This window comes from Xyrauchen texanus, chromosome 5 (genome assembly GCF_025860055.1).
Source record: "Xyrauchen texanus isolate HMW12.3.18 chromosome 5, RBS_HiC_50CHRs, whole genome shotgun sequence".
Classification (NCBI taxonomy): domain Eukaryota; kingdom Metazoa; phylum Chordata; class Actinopteri; order Cypriniformes; family Catostomidae; genus Xyrauchen; species Xyrauchen texanus.
Window position 1 is genome coordinate 53223779 of NC_068280.1, and position 21880 is coordinate 53245658.

Below are 21880 nucleotides of genomic sequence, written 5' to 3' on the forward strand. Positions count from 1 at the left end.
GGTACATAATTTGCATACATAATATTTATAAGTGTCCACTTACCTGATTGAAAAAAATCACAACAACAGCCACCTGACAGGGCCTCTTTCACCAGCTGAGGGCTTCCAGTCCCCCGCAGTTAACCCGTTATTACTCACTGAGGGTCTGTGGATTAGTTATAGCGCTCTGTCTGACCATTTCTACTGCTCTTACCTCTGGACCAACTAGAGCACACTATCTAGGGAACAATAGAGTTTGACTGCGGATCTGAGGCGGAACCTCGTGAGGACTCTGACTGATCAAACAGCGGGAGGATGTGGAGACTGAAGGCGGCGTTGAGCGGCTCTCTGCTCGGCCTCACACTGCTGCTGCTGCCCGCTCAACTCTGCGAGTCACACCGATGTGAGTAAAAACAACTAAACCACCTCATAGAGAGTAATCGCGTTTCACTTTTATATATCGTTGTTATGTAACAATGTAACGGACATCCTCTGGAGCACACACCGAGCAACAATGTAACGTTTGTAAACCGTTAGAAGTGAACAATGTAACAGAAGTTTACCATGTAATCATACAGTTGTTTCCTCTAAAATACCAGTTACAGTGTGACTACAATACAACTCTGGTAGCTTAATATAGTCACTTTTTGTTATCAAAACAAGTTATTTAGCACAATATTAGATTAGGAAAACTGTGTAAACAGTTTCTTGGTAGAAACTTGTTATTTACCATTGTTAATCTTTACTACTAAACGAGTGAAATTAGCAGTCCCAAGTGTAAACAATATAGTAATGTTTACAAAATTAACAATTTACAATGTTTACAAAAGCAACAATAAAACCATATTTATTAAACTAACAATGAAACAACGTTTATACAATTTACAATGTTTACAAAAGCAACAATGAAACAATGTTATAAAAGCAACATGTTTAAAAATGCAACAATGAGACAATGTTCACAAAATATCAATAAAACAATATTTATTAAACTAACAATGAAACAATGTTCACCAAATATCAATAAAACAATATTTATTCAACTAACAATGAAACAATGTTCACAAAATATCAATGAAACAATATTTATTCAACTAACAATGAAACAATGTTCACAAAATATCAATAAAACAATATTTATTAAACAATGAAACAATGTTCACAAAATATCAATGAAACAATATTTATCAAACAATGAAACAATGTTCACAAAATATCAATAAAACAATATTTATTCAACTAACAATGAAACAATGTTTACAAAATATCAATGAAACAATATTTATTCAACTAACAATGAAACAATGTTTACAAAATATCAATGAAACAATATTTATTAAACAATGAAACAATGTTCACAAAATATCAATGAAACAATATTTATTCAACTAACAATGAAACAATGTTTACAAAATATCAATGAAACAATATTTATTCAACTAACAATGAAACAATATTTATTAAACAATGAAACAATGTTCACAAAATATCAATGAAACAATATTTATTGAACAATGAAACAATGTTCTCAAAATATCAATGAAACAATATTTATTAAACTAACAATGAAACTAAATGTAAAATGTGGCAAAGTCTATAAAACTAACAATGAAACAATGTATCAATGTTTTACAAATAGAACAATAAAAGTTTTCCAAAGGTGAAAGTGTTGAAACATGAGGAAACACTATCCTCCAGACTGTGTATGTGTTCTTTTATGTTGTTTATTCCACAAACCTCATTTTGTCATGAAACAGACCCAGCAGCATGTGTGAAGTGGGTAAATCCTTCTGGTAATACAACTCGCACACAGTTACGCAGTTAATTGGGTTAAACCTGTATGTAAGCGGTGCTTTTATTCAGGCTCACACTTCAACTTCCTAAATATAAATCTCTTCCTAAATGATGGATGTGAAATCTGTCTGTGCTTCAGTGTGGATTATATCTCTCCTTTATACTTCTCATTACACTGATGTATCAGATGTTCTGAATGATTACAATGGTAATATATATATATATATGTTGGTATTTACATGGTATTCCAAGTTACTTCAATACCATGTTGATACAAACAATCCTCTGGTGATGTTGGTACCATGTTTGGTACCTTTTAAGCACCAGTAGAAGTGTGTTCATGTCTGTGTGTAGTTCTTCCACAGAATAAAGCCTCTCAGTTCCTCACGCGACACAGACGAGCAAACACTCTGTTTGAGGAGAGCAAGAAAGGAAACTTGGAGCGTGAATGTATCGAGGAGTTGTGTAATAAAGAAGAGGCACGAGAGATCTTTGAGAACAATCCGGAGACCGTGAGTTCTGTCTGATCAATATTCTGTCATGTTTGTGAAGTGTTGTTGACACTGGCATCATCCGCTGTGTGGATTCAGTCACGTGACCGGCTTGTGCGTGGGCGAATCTCAGGAAAACATGCCTGTGCCACATTTCACCACAAAATGATATTTAGCACAAGGAAAATGAGGCCTATTGTTCGGTCAATTATGATATTTTGCTTTGCAAAATTATGATTAGTATATCTCATTATATTCATGACAATTGAGCACATTTCCCCCAGAAAAATGTCTTTTTAATATGTTGTTGTTGTTGTTGTTTGTTGATTACAGTAATGAGATTTGTGTTGAACGTGTGTTTAATCGTCATGAGAATAATGTCCCAATACAAAAACTATTTATAGTCCTAAAATAGGCTTTAATATATCATTTCTATGATGGTTTTCTTTCCATTTCGGTGTGAACTATGACCTGGACATGTTCCAATGATGATGAGGTTGTTATAAAGGGGAAGTCAACACAAAATGAAACATCTGCTTGATTTGTTTAAAACGCTGATTTACATTGTTGGCCAGTGATTTTTCTCATTATGATATTTTTCTTAACTTTCCAGGAATATTTCTATCCCAAGTATATTGGTAAGTCATCATCCTTATTTCTGCAATGAAACAATAGTTACAGTAAAAGCTGGAAATATTCACGAAAGTCTTCATGCTCAGTTTCTCAGTAATCGGTGATGTCATCAGGCCCCTCCCATCAGGTGGCGCTGTTGGATCAGATGCCCTCTGGGGGGAAACATGCTTCAGTTTGTTTGAGTGGCGTCATGTTTAATCTGATTGCAAAACTCTCTCTCTGACCGACTGAGGCCTGTTACAGAGTCATTTAACCCAGATCAACAATACCATTAGAAGTACACTAGATTCAGTGTCATTCACCTTGCTTTAAAATTGAGCAATTCTCTCTTTACAAATGTGTTTATGAATCTGTCTTTTATTGCCAGACAAAATGTACTGCTGCTCAACCACACACTTAAATGCATTAGAATTGATAAAGGAAATAATTATAACATGATGATGTCAATCGTGACTGTTTATACTTTCTTAATGTTTCAGCTTATCTTGAACGATACATCAGTTAACTTGATTCCTAAGAAAACACTTTCTTTCATCAATAAATGGAAAATTAGTAAAAATCGGTGTCGTTTGAAAGTTTAGAAGCTCTATTTTCAATAAAAGCATCAAACTCATCAAATACTCACTTTTCATATGTTGTTGGAAAGCTCTTAAAGAGTAAAATACAACCAGTTAAATTGTTTTACTCACTCATGAAAATACAGCGAGTAACAGCTAATTATATGTCTTTAACAATTATGTTAATGTTGATAAAATGCAGCGTTTTATTATTTAAAAATAAACAGAACATCAAATATCAGTTATTATTATTTAGAGTCTGTGATTATCTTTCAATCGAGTCCACACACAAGATAATCAGATGTATAGATCATTAGATAATCCACATGAAGCATAATGTTACATATGACCACCAGGAGATGGCGCCAAATACACGACACAGACTCAATGATGACTCAAATGACACAGAATGAAACTCATTCTGTGAAATCTCATGACTAAAATCATGTCTGCATGCTATGCAAACCTTTAGTCATTGTTGTGTTTGCATGTGTAATTAGTTCTTATGTACAATTATTATCTTTTATTTGTTTGGAGATGTTTTTGGACACTATGATCAATTATATTTGTAATGTTGGAACTTTTGATTGATTTGTCGTATCAACACCAAAATGGTCTCAGATTCAGTTGACATGATTGGAAACAAAACAAAAGCAGTTTTTCAGAGCCACCTTATTTACACCCGGAGATATATAATGTCAAATCAGAAACTTTCATTTTTGGCACTTTTTTTGTTATTTTTCAGCAGTTTCTTTGGCTGAGAGTCTCAGAATTTATCACAATCTATAGCATAATTTTTTTTTTTTAAGTCTTTATTTTGGGTATGCCACTGAAATGACAAAACTAATATTGCCACAAGAGAAAACCAGATTCCAGTTATAAGAAATTAGCATTTTTACTTCCAAATTTGAATTCCATATACGCCCCGACTCGTGCCATTGGTTAAGTAATGTTGTTTGGCGGGTCTAAGCGGGTTGCTCAAAACAAACACAGGAATTTTTGCATAACAGAAAGTTTTACTTATAGTTGCCTCCGCATATTAAACTGGAACAGGAGAAAATATTTTTAGCAAAGAAAAGTGACACTTCAGATTTGACATGTTATCTCTTTCTTGTGTTGTAGTGTGTCTGGGCTCTCACCGTGTCGGGATCAATAATCCAAACTCAGAGGCTTTAATTCCTCAGAACCTGCGGACGTGCGTGCAAGGTGACACTGAAGAGCGCAATAATGCGACACTGCATGTGCAAAAATACTAAATAATGTTATTGATTTAGCTGGTCAAAGCATTATTATCTGTTGTGGGTTTGTTTCAGTGCAGTTGTTTTATGAACGTGTGTTTACAGAAATCAGTAATCAGTGCTTACCGCTGCCATGTTATAAAGAGGGATACGAGCGCTGCGTGGACGGTCAGGGCTCGTTCACATGCGTGTGTAAACCGGGATGGGAGGGCCTGCGCTGTGAACAGGGTAAGTGTTTTGTTACACACACTACACTCGAAATATGTCCGAGTGTATAGTGCGTCATTTGAGACACACCTGCTTAATCAACCGTCTCTCACAGACATTAACGAGTGTGACGACCCACAATTCCCTGCGGGCTGCAGCCATACGTGTTTAAACTTCCCCGGGAGTTTCGCCTGTGGCTGCGAGCGAGGCTTCTACATGCACGACAACATCCACTGCATAGGTGAGCAAACGTTCACTTGTTAGTGTACTGACTCAAAAGTGCACCACAAAGGAAGCAAACATGCAGATTCAGAGGACGGCTGGCCTGTAGTTTGTAGTTTTCCTGTAGATGTGCCAGTGCTGTCTGTGTTGTTCTGGAGCGTTTGGTTTGAATCCAGATAGAGGTCATGTGTGCCAGATGAGCTCCAACAGCTGTTTCAGGAATTATGGGATTTTCCTGTAAAGAGAAACTCGAGCCCCATCCAGCTGTGAGGTCCAATACAAGACGAGAGACTCATGCCGTGCAAAACATGTCAACAAAGATTTCAGAAACACACACACACACATACACACACATACACACACACACACACACACACACACACACACACACACACACACACATACACACACACACACACACACACACACACACACACACACACACACACACACACACACACACACACACACACACATACACACACACCGCATGTTCGTGTTGTTCCATCAGGCTGTTTGTTGACTCTGACTGATGTAAAGTAGATTGAAGGTTTGTGATGTAACAGTCTGTTTCTACCAGCGAAAACAAACTGTATTCAATAAAAGAAATGTATCTGCGGGATCCACTGAGTGTTCTGTATGATCATGTGACTGAGTATATTGTTTTGTATCTAGATATACAGTGGCATGTCATCAAGTATAGACCAACACAATGTGCTTAAACTATCAACACACAAACAGTTATAATCTTTTATTTCTTTATTAAACACATCCTGTTAAACATTCACAGTGATGTGGAAAAAGTAAGTGAACCCTTGGATTTAATAACTGGTCGATCCTCGTTTGGCAGCAGTAACCTCAAGCAAGTGTTTCTGGTATCTGCGGATTCGACCTGCACTTGTTCAGGAGGAGTTTTGGATCATTCTTCCTTACAGAACTGCTTCAGTTCATATTCTTATGATGTCTGGAGTCTCTCTTGAGGTCATTCCACAGCATCTCTATTGGGTTCAGGTCTGGACTCTGACTGGGACACTCCAAAAGGTGGAAGTCATTCTGTAGTGGATTTACTTTGATGTTTAGGGTCATTGTCCTGCTGCAACACCCAACTTCTACTGAGCTTCAGCTGGCACACTGCCACCCTGGCATTACCCTGTAGAATTTGGGATTTCTTTTTTCCCTTGATGATGGCAAGCCGTCCAGTCCCCAAAGCAGCAAAGCAGCCCAAATCATGATGCCCCCTCCACCGTACTTCACCATTGGGATGATGTTTTCATGTTGGTATGCGGTGCCCTTTTTATGCCATAAGTAGTGCTGCTGTTCTTCTATAGTACTAAATCATCTAACTGTTAACAGATGAATATCTAACGGCCACTTCTAGAGAGAGTACCTATAGTACTAAATCATCTCCATTTATAGACAGTTTGTGTAACTGTGGACAGATGAATATCTAACGGCCACTTCTAGTGAGAGTACCTATAGTACTAAATCATCTCCATTTATAGACAGTTTGTCTAACTGTGGACAGATGAATATCTAAAGGCCACTTCTAGTGAGAGTACCTATAGTACTAAATCACCTCCATTTATAGACAGTTTGTCTAACTGTGGGCAGATGAATATCTAAAGGCCACTTCTAGTGAGAGTACCTATAGTACTAAATCACCTCCATTTATAGACAGTTTGTCTAACTGTGGACAGATGAATATCTAACGGCCACTTCTAGTGAGAGTACCTATAGTACTAAATCATCTCCATTTATAGACAGTTTGTCTAACTGTGGACAGATGAATATCTAACGGCCACTTCTAGTGAGAGTACCTATAGTACTAAATCATCTCCATTTATAGACAGTTTGTCTAACTGTGACAGATGAACTAGGCACTTAGAGTATAGTCAATCATCCTATAGACAGTTTGCCACGGATGAATATCTACGCCACTTAGTGAGAGTACCTATAGTACTAAATCACCTCCATTTATAGACAGTTTGTCTAACTGTGGACAGATGAATATCTAACGGCCACTTCTAGTGAGAGTACCTATAGTACTAAATCACCTCCATTTATAGACAGTTTGTCTCACTGTGGACAGATGAATATCTAACGGACACTTCTAGTGAGAGTACCTATAGTACTAAATCATCTCCATTTATAGACAGTTTGTCTGACTGTGGACAGATGAATATCTAACGGCCACTTCTAGTGAGAGTACCTATAGTACTAAATCACCTCCATTTATAGACAGTTTGTCTAACTGTGGACAGATGAATATCTAACGGCCACTTCTAGTGAGAGTACCTATAGTACTAAATCACCTCCATTTATAGACAGTTTGTCTGACTGTGGACAGATGAATATCTAACTGGCCACTTCTAGTGAGAGTACCTATAGTACTAAATCACCTCCATTTATAGACAGTTTGTCTAACTGTGGACAGATGAATATCTAACGGCCACTTCTAGTGAGAGTACCTATAGTACTAAATCATCTCCATTTATAGACAGTTTGTCTAACTGTGGACAGATGAATATCTAACGGCCACTTCTAGAGAGAGTACCTATAGTACTAAATCATCTCCATTTATAGACAGTTTGTCTCACTGTGGACAGATGAATATCTAACGGCCACTTCTAGTGAGAGTACCTATAGTACTAAATCACCTCCATTTATAGACAGTTTGTCTAACTGTGGACAGATGAATATCTAACGGCCACTTCTAGTGAGAGTACCTATAGTACTAAATCACCTCCATTTATAGACAGTTTGTCTCACTGTGGACAGATGAATATCTAACGGACACTTCTAGTGAGAGTACCTATAGTACTAAATCATCTCCATTTATAGACAGTTTGTCTGACTGTGGACAGATGAATATCTAACGGCCACTTCTAGTGAGAGTACCTATAGTACTAAATCACCTCCATTTATAGACAGTTTGTCTAACTGTGGACAGATGAATATCTAACGGCCACTTCTAGTGAGAGTACCTATAGTACTAAATCATCTCCATTTATAGACAGTTTGTCTAACTGTGGACAGATGAATACCTAAACTTTCTAACATTCTTACCATTTCCAGCTTCATGCAAAGCAACAATTCATGATCGTACATCTTCTGACATCTCGTGGTTCACGTCAGCATATGCTTCTCGTGAAGCACAAACTCAAAATGTTTGAGTGCTTTTTATAAGTCAAAGTAGCTCTAACCCACACCTCCAATCTCATATCATTAATTGGATGCCAGGTTTGTCATTAGCCTAGGGGTTCACTTACTTTTTCCAACCTACACTGTGAATGTTTAACAGGATGTGTTCGATAAAGTTTAAGCACATTGTGTTTTTCTATAATTGATGACTTTTATGAAAATGAGATCACATTTAATGACCAATTAAAGAAAGTGAGGACTTCCTGTCATCGGAGGATCTTTTGTGTTCACAACAGTTCAAGAAGTCAATAAAAATGGTTTGACATGAGTGTAAATAATGAGAAGAGGATATCCATCACCATTAATCTTCTCTGGTTCGGTTCACAGCATCATTTGTGAAACGTCTTGGGTAAATCATGATGTATCAGTGATATAATAGAAATGAACCGAACATCTGAAGAAGATCTTTGACCGAAACGCTGTAAGATGTTACAGATTTACAAGCTATAATTGACAATGTGCGGCTTTCTATTTTCCCCCGTTGTATTGTGTACGCACCTGCCCTCGATGTGTTTATTTATAGGTTTAACAGCATTAGCATTGATCATACATTATCAACTGAAACAGATTTACAGATGCTTTACTGAATTATGAAACCTAAATTAGAGAGCTCATATCAAATAAGAGAATCTGTTCAGTCACGTTAGAGGTCATTCATTTCTTCAGATAAATCAAGCACGACTGCTGGATAAATGATAAGCAGATTTTGAGACACGCTGATCACACTTGCTTTCATATTGTCTTATGTTATCTTATTGTTGTATCCAAATACCACTTTACATGTAACCTATGCTCATATAATGTGTCTCTCATCCACAGATATCAACGAGTGTGTCCTGTATCCCAGTGTTTGTGTGGAACCTTCCAAATGTGTGAATGTTCCGGGTGCGTTTGTGTGCCGATGCCCGACAGGATACAAATACAACTCAACCACACGAGAGTGTCAGGGTGAGAGAAACACACCGTTTTAGTTTTGAGGTCATCTATATACAAGTGTACAAAATCAACCTTTAGCATAAATATGCATTGAATGGACCAAAAATATTGATGACATCATATTGCTCTCATGGTCGTTTAAAAAGGTCACCGACTAACAATATCAAGTAGAAAATGATGGTTCATGTCTGCGATGTTGATAAATGGAAAGTATATGTGATTTAAAAACCTTCATCCGACCGAAACAATGAGGCATGTGTGTGTTTGTGTGTGTTTGTCCACCAGATCTGGATGAGTGTGAGCAGGCCGTGTGTGGTGGCGAGTGTGTGAACACAATTGGCAGTTTTTCGTGTCACTGTGACGGGCGCAAGGGGGTGAAGCTGGCAGAGGACGGGCATTTCTGTGAGAAGATTCCACAGTGTTTGCATCTGGCTGATTATAAACAACGCGAGATGTTATATCTGGGAGAACAGTTCAGCGGGTTACCTGTGATGTACCTGCGATACCGACTGCAGGCCGATACCAAGTATGGGATTTAAACCTTTAAGCTCTGAAGGTGCTTTTAATGATATCCGGTTTCAATGGCTAACCTACAATTGAAGACATAAAACTCAATAAAAAAACAACGAGGGTCAAGAAAACATTTCACGTTTTTTAATGATATAGATTATGATACATTCTGAGAAGATTCTGCTGAAAAATCACAAAATATTTAGCCAAATAATTAACTTTTTTCTGATTTGACATTATTTATATCTCAGTGTAAATAAGGAGGCTCTGAAAAACTGCTTTTGTTTTGTTCCCAATCATGTCGACAGTATCTGAGAAACATTTTGTGTTGATACGACAAATCAATCAAAAGTTACAACATTACAAATATAATGTATCATAGTGTCCAAAAACATCTCCAAACAAATAAAAGATAATAATTGTACATAAGAACTAATTACACATGCAAACACAACAATGACTAAAGGTTTGCATAGCATGCACACATGATTTTAGTCATGAGATTTCACAGAGTGAGTTTCATTCTGTGTCATTTGAGTCATCATTGAGTCTGTGTCGTGTATTTGGCGCCATCTCCTGGTGGTCATATGTAACATTGTGCTTCATGTGGATTATCTAATGATCTATACATCTCATTATCTTGTGTGTGGACTCGATTGAAAGATAATCACCGACTCTAAATAATGATGTGTGAGATTTTATGTTCTGTTCATTATTCATGAAGTTATAAGCGAAAACGCATAATCATACAGAGTTAAGAGAGCAAAATGTAAACCGGAGGAGTGATTCAAACTCTACAGTGTCTATAAATTAAACAGATGGTTGTGTGACATGAACTCTTTCTTAAAAACATAAACAAAAACACACGTTCAAAGAAAACCACACAAACGACATTAAATACAGATTAGGAGAAACATGGTTTGTGTCAAGCACAATGTGTTTTGGGCTGCAAAATTTGGCTTAATATAATAAGGCTAAAATCAATAAAAAATGTTAATCTAATTCAATTATATGCTGATTAATAATTGCAATTAATCGCATATTTAAATATTTGCTGGGAAAAGCCCTCAAATAACAATAATTCAGTATAAGGGTCATTAATAAATAAGGTTGTCCAAGGTGATATAAATTTGCAATATTTAAAAAATCTAATTTAATTTAAGTTTGTTAACGTGATCTTTGAGTTCACTTAGTTTTTAGCAATTTTTGAAAAACATTTTATACAAATTAATTACATTTTTTTAATGACCTTAAAAATGTCATGTGGTGTAACATCAAGTAAAAGGTATTAAGAGATTTCTTCCACCTTTAAGACAGGAGAGCGTACGCAACTAAAACATTTTTCAATCATATGTTTTAAAATTAAAATATTTTTGAAAACGATTATGAATTTTTAAGTCAAGAATATCAAAAAGTTTTCTCACCAAATGCGCAAAATATTGATTATTAGTATGTGACAAAATAATGTTGTTTTTATAACTTTGCACACAGTATTGCGTGTCTAAAGAGATCTGCTCTGATTTATGATATTTGTCACATGATAACAAAATTGTCAATTACACCACATGATATGTTTAATCCCAGACAGGATATAAAAATGACTTTGAACTCCGAAATGTAAAACATGTTCGATGTGTTTTCAAGTCATTGTTCTGTGTGAGTTGCATTTGTAATGTAAGTTTGAGTTCAATGAGATGTGGACTAAAACTAAATGAATGAGTCACATCATTGCTCATAAATAATTATTAAATAAATATATTTACATATATAAGTACATGACTCAATGATGACACAAATGGCACAGAATGAAACTGAATGAGATTTCGTTACTCAAAGTTCTGATGTACAATTATTATCTTTTATTTGTTTGGAGATGTTTTTGGACACTATGATACATTATATTTGTAATGTTGGAACTTTTCATTGCTTTCTCAGATACAGTTGACATGATTGGGAACAAAACAAAAGCAGTTTTTCGGAGCCTCCTTATTTACACCCAGAGATAAATAATGTCAAATCAGCAAAATAAGAAAAAAAGTACATTTTTGGCTAACTTTTTTACTAAGAATTTGCCATAATCTATCCATCCATCCATCCATCCATCCATCAATCTTCAACCGCTTATCCGAAGTCGGGTCGCGGGGGCAGCTGCTCCAGCAGGGGGCCCCAAACTTCCCTATCCCGAGCCACATTAACCAGCTCTGACTGGGGGAACCCGAGGCGTTCCCAGGCCAGTGTGGAGATGTAATCTCTCCACCTAATCCTGGGTCTTCCCCGAGGCCTCCTCCCAGCTGGACGTGCCTGAAACACCTCCCTAGGGAGGCGCCCAGGGGGCATCCTTACCAGATGCCCAAACCACCTCAACTGACTCCTTTCGACGCAAAGGAGCAGCTGCTCTACTCCGAGCTCCTCACGGATGACTGAGCTCCTCACCCTATCTCTAAGGGAGAAGCCCGCCACCCTTCTGAGGAAGCCCATTTCGCCGCTTGTACTGCGTGACCTAGTTCTTTCGGTCATGACCCAGCCTTCATGACCATAGGTGAGGGTAGGAACAAAAATTGACCGGTAGATCGAGAGCTTTGCCTTCCAGCTCTCTTTTCGTGACAACGGTGCGATAGAGCGAGTGCAATACCGCCCCCGCTGCCCCGATTCTCCGGCCAACCTCCCGCTCCATTGTCCCCTCACTCGTGAACAAGACCCCGAGGTACTTGAACTCCTTCACTTGGGGCAATACCTCCTTCCCTACCTGGAGTACACACTCCATCGGTTTCCTGCTGAGAAGCCATAATATAGCCATATCTATATCATAAAAAAATTAAATGGATAATTTTTTAATTTATTTACATTTTTAATACATTGAAACTCTTTTTTTTTATAATTTGTGCTCACAGATTTGCGGCTGAATTTGATTTCCGCACGTTTGATCCAGAAGGTGTGATTCTCTACGCCGAGTCATCGCAGGAAGCGTGGATTATGTTGGGTTTGCGCGCCGGCCGTATCGAGGTCCAGTTTAAGAATGAACATTCCTTCAAAGTGACCAGCGGAGGCAAAGCTATTAATGATGGACAATGGCACGTGGTGAGTTCAAGACGAGACATGTGATGTTCAAGATTCATTCGTGTGTCAAAGGTCACGTTGTTCAAAGACATCATTGTTTGTTAGCGTGAGGTTATTGGTAAAGTTATCGATTGCTGTGTGTAGATCTCAGTGGAGGAACTGTCGGGCAGCATGAGTGTAAAGATCAGTAAAGAGGCCGTTATGAGTATTAACAGTCCCGAACGACTCTTCACACCCAGTAACGACAAACTGGAAACTAAAGTTTACATCGCCGGCCTGCCCAATCGCAACGAGAGCCTCATCAAACCGGTAAACGCTCCGTCCATTTGTACACAAACACAGTTAGCGTGGTACATGAGTAAGTTTAAATGGTTTGTTTTGGTTATGTGTGTCAGATCAACCCAAGATTAGACGGCTGTATCCGCGGCTGGAATCTCATGAATCAGGGTGCGTCTGGAGTGAAGGAGGTCATCCAGGAGAAGGAGAGTAAACACTGTTATTTGCACGTAGAGGAGGGCTCGTTCTTCACCGCTGAAGGATTTGCGCAATTCAACATTGACTACAGTGAGTTTACAGCGATGTTATCTACAAATAGTTTGGATGAAATACCACTTAAGCATCAAACAAACAACCACAGACAGTAATTCAAAAGACGTGTTTATCTCTACAAAAAGAGCTAATTTTAAGTGTACAGTAACACCATTACAATAGAAGTCTATGGGGCAAGTGCATCTAAAGGGCTTTAAAAGCAGAAATGTGCAACAGTATTTTGTTCACGTGCTTTTTTAATTATTCTGTAGCAAAATATGTGTTTTAAATCATCTTTTTGAGGTTGGACTACTTTTTCCGGATGGACTTCTAGGTCTTAAAGGGACAGTTCACCCAAAAATGAAAATTCTGTCATCATTTACTCACCTTCATGCCGTCATGCCAGGTGTGTGACTTTCTCTCCTCACCAAAACACAAATGAAGATTTTTAAAAGAATATTTCAGCTCTGTTGGTCCATACAATGCAAATGAATGGTGACCAGAACTTTGAAGCTCCAAAAATCACATAAATGCAGCATAAAAGTAATCCACAATACTTCTGAAGTGATATAATAGGTGTGGGTGAGAAACACATCAATATTGAAGTCCTATTTGTTTATAAATCTCAACCTTTACCCAGCTTTGACCAGTAGGTGGCGATATGCAGGAAGAATGTGAATTGATAATAAAAAAAAAGCTAAATAAGAAGAATGTGAAATGTGGACATTTATGGGGAAAAAAAGAACTTCAATATGAATCTGTTTCTCACCCACACCTATTATCTCACTTCTGAAGACATGGATTAAACCACTGGAGTCGTATGGATTACTTTTATGCTGCCTTTATGTGCTTTTTGAAGATTAAAAATTCTAGTCACCATTCACTTGCATTGTATGGACCTACAGAGCTGAAATATTCTTCTCAAAATCTTAATTTGAAGAAAGTCACACACATCTAGGATGACATGAGGGTGAGTAAATGATGAGAGAAGTTTCATTTTTGGGTGTACTGTCCCTTTAATTTCTGGTTTTGGATTTATGATTAACGATGCTTTTATAACTATAATTTATAAACATTTAAAGACAGACTTACCGTGAGCTCTGAGGTTGTTGAAGTCTTTTACAACTTCATAAAAAAACTAATTATGTTTAATAGTGTAATTCCTGGTGAAGAACTACATTACCCATAATCCTCAAGAGAGCCACCAATCAGAGCATCGTGCCAAAAGAGCTCCGCCCACTGATGCACTGTGAATGATGCAATCGAGTCGCTCTATCTACACTCTCAAACTACTTATATATGTGTATATATACAGTGGGTACGGAAAGTATTCAGACCCCCTTAAATTTTTCACTCTGTTATATTGCAGCCATTTGCTAAAATCATTTAAGTTCATTTTTTTTCCTCATTATTGTACACACAGCACCCCATATTGACCGAAAAACACAGAATTGTTGACATTTTTGCACATTTATTAAAAAAGAAAAACTGAAATATCACATGGTCCTAAGTATTCAGACCCTTTGTTCAGTATTTAGTAGAAGCACCCTTTTGATCTAATACAGCCATGAGTCTTTTTGGGAAAGATGCAACAAGTTTTTCACATCTGGATTTGGGTATCCTCTGCCATTCCTCCTTGCAGATCCTCTCCAGTTCTGTCAGGTTGGATGGTAAATGTTGGTGGACAGCCATTTTCAGGTCTCTCCAGAGATGCTCAATTGGGTTTAAGTCAGGGCTCTGGCTGGGCCATTCAAGAACAGTCACGGAGTTGTTGTGAAGCCACTCCTTCGTTATTTTAGCGGTGTGCTTGGGGTCATTGTCTTGTTGGAAGGTGAACCTTCGGCCCGGTCTGAGGTCCAGAGCACTCTGGAGAAGGTTTTCGTCCAGGATATCCCTGTACTTGGCCGCATTCATCTTTCCCTAGATTGCAACCAGTCGTCCTGTCCCTGCAGCTGACCAACACCCCCACAGCATGATGCTGCCACCACCATGCTTCACTGTTGAGACTGTATTGGACAGGTGATGAGCAGTGCCTGGTTATCTCCACACATACCGCTTAGAATTAAGGCCAAAAAGTTCTATCTTGGTCTCATCAGACCAGAGAATCTTATTTATCACCATCTTGGAGTCCTTCAAGTGTTTTTTAGCAAACTCCATGCGGGCTTTCATGTGTCTTGCACTGAGGACTTACTACAACTTTCTCCCATCTCCCGACTGCATCTCTGGAGCTCAGCCACAGTGATCTTTGGGTTCTTCTTTACCTCTCTCACCAAGGCTCTTCTCCCCCGATAGCTCAGTTTGGCCGGACGGCCAGCTCTAGGAAGGGTTCTGGTCGTCCCAAACGTCTTCCATTTAAGGATTATGGAGGCCACTGTGCTCTTATGAACCTTAAGGGCAGCAGACATTTTTTTGTAACCTTGGCCAGATCTGTGCCTTGCCACAATTCTGTCTCTGAGCTCTTCAGGCAGTTCCTTTGACCTCATGATTCTCATTTGCTCTGACATGCACCGTGAGCTGTGAGGTCTTATATAGACAGGTGTGTGGCTTTCCTAATCAAGTCCAATCAGTATAATCAAACACAGCTGGACTCAATTGAAGGTGTAGAACCATCTCAAGGATGATCAGAAGAAATGGACAGCACCTGAGTTAAATATATGAGTGTCACAGCAAAGGGTCTGAATACTTAGGACCATGTGATATTTCAGTTTTTCTTTTTTAATAAATGTGCAAAAATGTCAACAATTCTGTGTTTTTCTGTCAATATGGGGTGCTGTGTGTACAATAATGAGGAAAAAAAATGAACTTAAATGATTTTAGCAAATGGCTGCAATATAACAAAGAGTGAAAAATTTAAGGGGGTCTGAATACTTTCCGTACCCACTGTATATATCTGAATATTTTGCAATGCAATTAAAATGTCTATATTGTTTCTATACTTATGATCAACAATTTAAAATGAATAGTTTTATAGTTTTTAATTTGATTGCATCATTTCCAGTGCATCATGGGATTGTAGTTCATTCCCTCACTAAAGACGTTTGTCTGATTTTCAAATACGTTTGCTTTGCGTTAGTTGAAAATAACCTGAAATATTCCTTTAATTCAGCTATATGTGAAGTCCATTGCTATACGATGACCGTAATGTTCAATACGTGACATTATTTTGACTGTTTCGTGTGTTTGCAGGAGGAAGATCTGGTCAGTGGCGGGTGGATGTTGTGATGAGGATACGTCCTTCGAGTAGTTCCGGTGTATTATTTGCCCTGGTTAGCAACGATACTGTCCCTCTCTCTGTTTCCGTGGTAACAAAAGGACCAGATGATGCAGTAAGTTTTGCCCTCCAGAAATCAGGGTCTGATTAGTCTCCATCAAACACGTGTAAACGCTGCGGTTGATTTTTCAGGAGCTGCAGGTGTTTTTGGACGGCGTGTCTGTGGTCACTCTTCAGTCTCTGATGCTCTGTTATCCTGATCGGTTAGTGGTGGAGATGAGCGTATCAGCTGATCGTCTTCACATCACAGCGAATGATTCCAACGTTTCATCCGACGGCGATTCTGAGATCCTCAGCGGGGCTTTATCGAGACTCAACAACACCATGCAGGGTCACGTCCACACTTACATCGGAGGACTGCCGGGTAAATGTCAAACACTCTCAAGGCAAATGATCATCACAGTCACCTGAAAAGAGAAAAGTGTCATTTGATAGTGATTACACGCCTGATAACATTAGTGTAGGTGAACAGAGCGGCTCGTAACATACTCGCTTTGACGCTTTGTTTAACCCTTTACGCTTGGATGGACCCACGTGATAATAATAGGTGTCGTTTGAAAGTTCAGAAGCTCTATTTTCCAATGCATGTGACATTATGACCAAAACTGAACAAGTGCTTTGAAATCTGCAGATTATTTTCAATATTGAGTGAGGTTATTAACTGGATTTTATAAAAGGATGAGTGGCCACAGACACACATCCATAATAACCGTAATCTTATAGACCTATATCTTTGTTAAATGTAGATTAAAAGATATTCACATCAATAGTTGCTACCAGGCCTGTTGATATAATAACAACAATAACTAACTTGTGAAAAACCGGGAATTGTATGATAATGTACAACGAACACTAAATGTTATAATTAGGGCTGTCAATCAATTCAAATTTTTAATCAAATTAATTACATGGTGTCCCGATGAATTAATCACATATACAAATATTTGCTGAGAAAGCCCCTCATATAACAATAACTCGATATATAATGATTATACATATTTGTATCAATATATAATTATACATAGTTATCTTTAAATATTTAAAAATTATATATATATATATATATATATATATGTATATATATATATAATAAATATTCAGATAATTAAAATGCATTACACTATTGTGGCAGAAGAGTTCATCATTAATAAAACAATATAAAGTGGCTTTAGAACACAATGTATTGATTAATATCATATTATTGATCATAAGTCAATCATTGACACACAGTTCACAGTAATCCATTACACAAGTGAATTTATCAATCAGAGATTTATTCTGAGCGCTTGTTTAAGGACCGTCAATGAACACCTGCGTCAGACATGCTTGTGTAGTGTCTCGGGTGTGTTGTGTCATAAACATACATTATTAGTTCACTGTGTCATTAAATATAGTTTAATACTTTAAACACATCTTGAGATCTCTTAGTTCAGATTTACACTCCATCAAGTGTTTGAACACAAGAATGTAACACATGTTTGTGTTGTTCTGCTGAAGTGTTTGTTCACTGTATAAACTGTGTGTTGCTCACACAGCTGAAGTGTCACTTACTGCCCTCTGGAGGAAACGAGTGGTACTGCAAGCATTTCTCAGGAATCTTCCTTATTACTGCTGGGGGCATTCGATTAATTGTGTTTTTTTAACTTTTTTTAACACATCATTTTTAGTCAAATTAATTGCACAGAATTAACGCATTAAATCGACAGCCCTAATTAATGAATTTAGTCTCTGGTAAATTACTGCAATACTTCATCTTTAACTGTATTCTTGTAAAGTCATTACAATGCAGTTCATTTTAATTGAGAAGGTTACAGGGAATATTTGTAGATTTATAAATTAATTTGTCACACCGGAGAACTATTGAAGTGAAGTGCAAAAAATGCTCAAAGGTGATTTTAAAAATGGTGTAAAAAAAGAAATGGCAACCAGTTACAGTATGTTAAATACATGTACTGAATGTCTATTATAAACTGTAAGTCAATGGTTTGTTTATTTGTCAAACGGTCTGTTCATGCCACCTACATCTTCTTACTGTGGACATTAAATCGATGAATCTGTCAATAGCGTGTCTGGTTTGGATTGTAAGTCTGCTGGTAATATGTGATTGATTCATCCGTTCATGTTATTGTTGTTTGTGTGCAGATCTTCCGCTGTGGAAGATGCCGATCTCAGCACACTATCACGGCTGTATGGAGATCAGTGTGAACGGACAGTCGCTGGACCTCGACGAGGCCGTTAGTAAAGACAACAGCATCAAATCTCACTCCTGCCCCCCTGTATCTGCCCCCGAGCCCCACCCACACTAGACAGGAAGTGACATCATATCCCAACCCTTGGATACATGACATGTTTCCATTTGCCTGTTATGAGCTGTAACTAGTGCTCTGTGTGCTGGATAACAAGGGATTGTGGACTCTTTGATTCTCTTGTGGTGTGTTTTTGATGTTTTCCTCACATTCATTTGTTAATACACTAGTTAAGTTCTGATGACTAACCTGTGAAAGTTTGAACAGCTTCTGGGACTTTAAACTGAAGCTCATGAGCCTTTTATATTTTGCCTTGTCAGAGTTGAGCTCTGATTGTTTAAAAATATTAAGCCTGATTTGAGTAAAAAAGCAAAACGGATTCAACTGGATTTTTGTCTTAAAAGTCTCAAGTGGATGAAATCACTGTTTTAATTTCCCCCCCCCAAGCATTTGTATCTTGTAAACAACACAACAAGCTCATTTTAATGTGAATATGTTTAGGTGGATTTTGTTTTAATAAAATGAAATGCTGCATGGAAATTTCAATTCGAATATTAAATTCAGCACCAAGGTTTTCGACTGGTGGTCCGCAAACATACTGCAAGGACATTTGGACTAATGTTTTTAAATGTTCCACATATAAAATTGGTTATGTTGTTTTATAACTTATATTTAAATTGTGGTTGATAGAAACAAACCCCTCTCTCATCTTTAGCTTCTATAGATCGGTGTTTCTAAACCTATTTTGCCGAAATAATACAAACTTGTCACCACAATGTCCCACCAACTGCCCCAAGTTAAAAGAGGCCACCCCCACATCTCTAAGATGTTCTGGTGCAGAGATATGGCTGGGGCATGTTGCTATGCAGGTGCCAGGGTGTTCAGGGTGGTCACTAGGTGGTTGCTAGGGTGATCTGGATGGTTGTTAGCCTGTCACTAGGTTGTTGCTAGGTGGTTACTAGTTGGCTAAAGCAAACCATTAACTATTATAAGTACATGAGCTTAATGATAGTGATGCCATGTAGATATAGCAAGTAGCTAGACATTGTTAGTATGTTGCTAGCATGTTTTAGTATGTAGCTAGGCAATGCTAACTTGTTGCTATCATGTTTAGCATGTAGCTGGGTGTTAGTATGTTGCTAGGCATTGTTAGCGTATTTTAGCATGTAGCATTTAGCATTTTGCTAGGCAATACTAGTATGTTGCTAGGCAATACTAGCATGTTTTTTCACATGTAGCTCGGTAATGTTAACATGCTACTAACATATTTAGAAGGTATCTAGGAATTGTTTGTATGTTGTTAACATGTTTAAAAAGAAGCTATGTGTTAAAATGTTGCTAGGCATTGTTAACATGATTTAGCATGTAGCTAGGCATTGCTAGCATGTTGCTAGCATGAAGTTAGGTGTTGCTAGTATGATTTAGCATGTTGCTTGGCAAAGTTAACATGTTGCTAGCATGTTTTAACAAGTAGCTAGGCATTTTAGCATGTTGCTAGCATGTTTAGAATGTAGCTAGGCAATGTTAGTATGTTGCTTACATGTTTGAGCATGTAGCTAGGAATTTTTTTGTATGTTGTTAACATGTTTAACAAGACGCTATGTGTTGTTAGCATGTTGCTAGGCATTGCAAACATGATTTAGCATGTAGCTAGGCATTGCTAGCATGTTGCTTGCATGTTTTAACATGTAGCTGGGCGTTGCTAGCATGTTGCTTGGCAAAGTTAAACAAGTTAAGTTAATCAATGTTGCTAGCATGTTTAGCATGAAGCTAGGTGTTGTTAGCATGATTTAGCATGTTGCTAGCATCTTTGAGCATGTAGTTTGGGTGTTGCTATCATGTTTTAGCATGTAATAATACAAACATTTGAAATACATTTTCTCTCAGATAATACTGTTAATTATACCAGAAACCTTCTAACTTGGTACATAACAAACTATTACTTTTACAAATGTTTTTGTATCATTCGTTTTTCATAACTTTGGTCACGTTTCTGTTTTTTTTTTTTTAAATGCACAAATTCCAGGTAACTCCATCAATAAATATAAAATTGAACAATTTAAATTGTATATATTGTATACTTATGTTTATTTTTACATGCATTATTTGTACTAGTGTGTATAAATAATGTACACTAAAAACAAAATTGTGTGACAAAGGATGTGACTGTAAAGTCAACGTAGTTCATTATAATGTAGTAAAGTTTATTAATCTTATTAATTGAGCCATTTGATATTGCAGGGTTCCTGTGTCAGTTATTTAGCAGATTTATTTTTTTCAAATTGACTTACTAATGAGACATTCTGAAGAGCTCTGACCTTTGACATAAATCTGAATGTCTATTACTAAAACAACATGTTCTAGTTTTGAAAGTTTTTAATGCTGAATCACTGGACACACGCCTGCAATACAAGCTAACATGAGATGTAAAGTGTCTTTTACAGATGGACAGGAGTGACCTGACCTCAATGACAGATAGTGGAATCTAGTGAATGAAAACAAGAGAGGAAACAGCTGCAGGGAGAGAATAAACCATATCAACAATGATTGAAATGTAGGTCATTTCTCAGCTGTTGTAAAGATGAAGCACTGCAAGAATTTGATCAAGATCAGTCCAGAAACTTCAGGATCAGTTTGTTTTTGTGCTGCTGTCTGCAATTTTTCATAATCAAACTTAAAAGCTCACCATTCACACATACTGTGGACTAATTGCAAAAAATAGGTCTTGTTTTCAGAGAACTGCCCAAATAATAGAAAAAAAGACTCCAATTATTCATAAATAATATTGAACGTATTTATAATCTCATGATAAACAAACATACTTTTTTGTTGTTGTCCTAATTTTGGTAAACATGTAATTCTGGTTCTGTTCACTCTACCTCACTCGTGTTAGAGCGCCCCCTACAGTTCACATCTGTGAGGGGTATAATGTGTTAGAGCGCCTCCTACAGTTCACATCTGTGAGGAGTATAATGTGTTAGAGCGCCCCCTACAGTTCACATCTGAGAGG

The 21880-nt window shown here is 37.4% G+C and overlaps 1 protein-coding gene across 1 annotated transcript; it reads left to right on the plus strand.

Moving 5' to 3' along the window:
• The first annotated feature begins 143 nt into the window (after nucleotides 1-143).
• On the plus strand, nucleotides 144-20921 carry LOC127643635 (vitamin K-dependent protein S-like). The gene is made up of 14 exons (XM_052126431.1): nucleotides 144-382; nucleotides 2128-2285; nucleotides 2878-2902; nucleotides 4577-4660; nucleotides 4798-4920; nucleotides 5015-5140; nucleotides 9142-9270; nucleotides 9544-9784; nucleotides 12660-12846; nucleotides 12970-13134; nucleotides 13221-13389; nucleotides 16540-16679; nucleotides 16757-16988; nucleotides 18767-20921. Exons 1-14 carry the CDS (start codon nucleotides 295-297, stop codon nucleotides 18928-18930), a joined length of 2031 nt encoding a protein of 676 aa, XP_051982391.1. The 5' UTR covers nucleotides 144-294; the 3' UTR covers nucleotides 18931-20921.
• The last annotated feature ends 959 nt before the right edge of the window (nucleotides 20922-21880 follow it).

Excerpts from the sequence above, each read along its gene's own strand:
- LOC127643635 (XM_052126431.1), top strand. The coding sequence starts at position 295 with ATGTGGAGACTGAAGGCGGCGTTGAGCGGCTCTCTGCTCGGCCTCACA. Across the intron at positions 2,286-2,877 it reads TTGAGAACAATCCGGAGACC|GAATATTTCTATCCCAAGTA; the intron begins GTGAGTTCTGTC and ends TTAACTTTCCAG. Across the intron at positions 4,921-5,014 it reads GGGCCTGCGCTGTGAACAGG|ACATTAACGAGTGTGACGAC; the intron begins GTAAGTGTTTTG and ends CGTCTCTCACAG.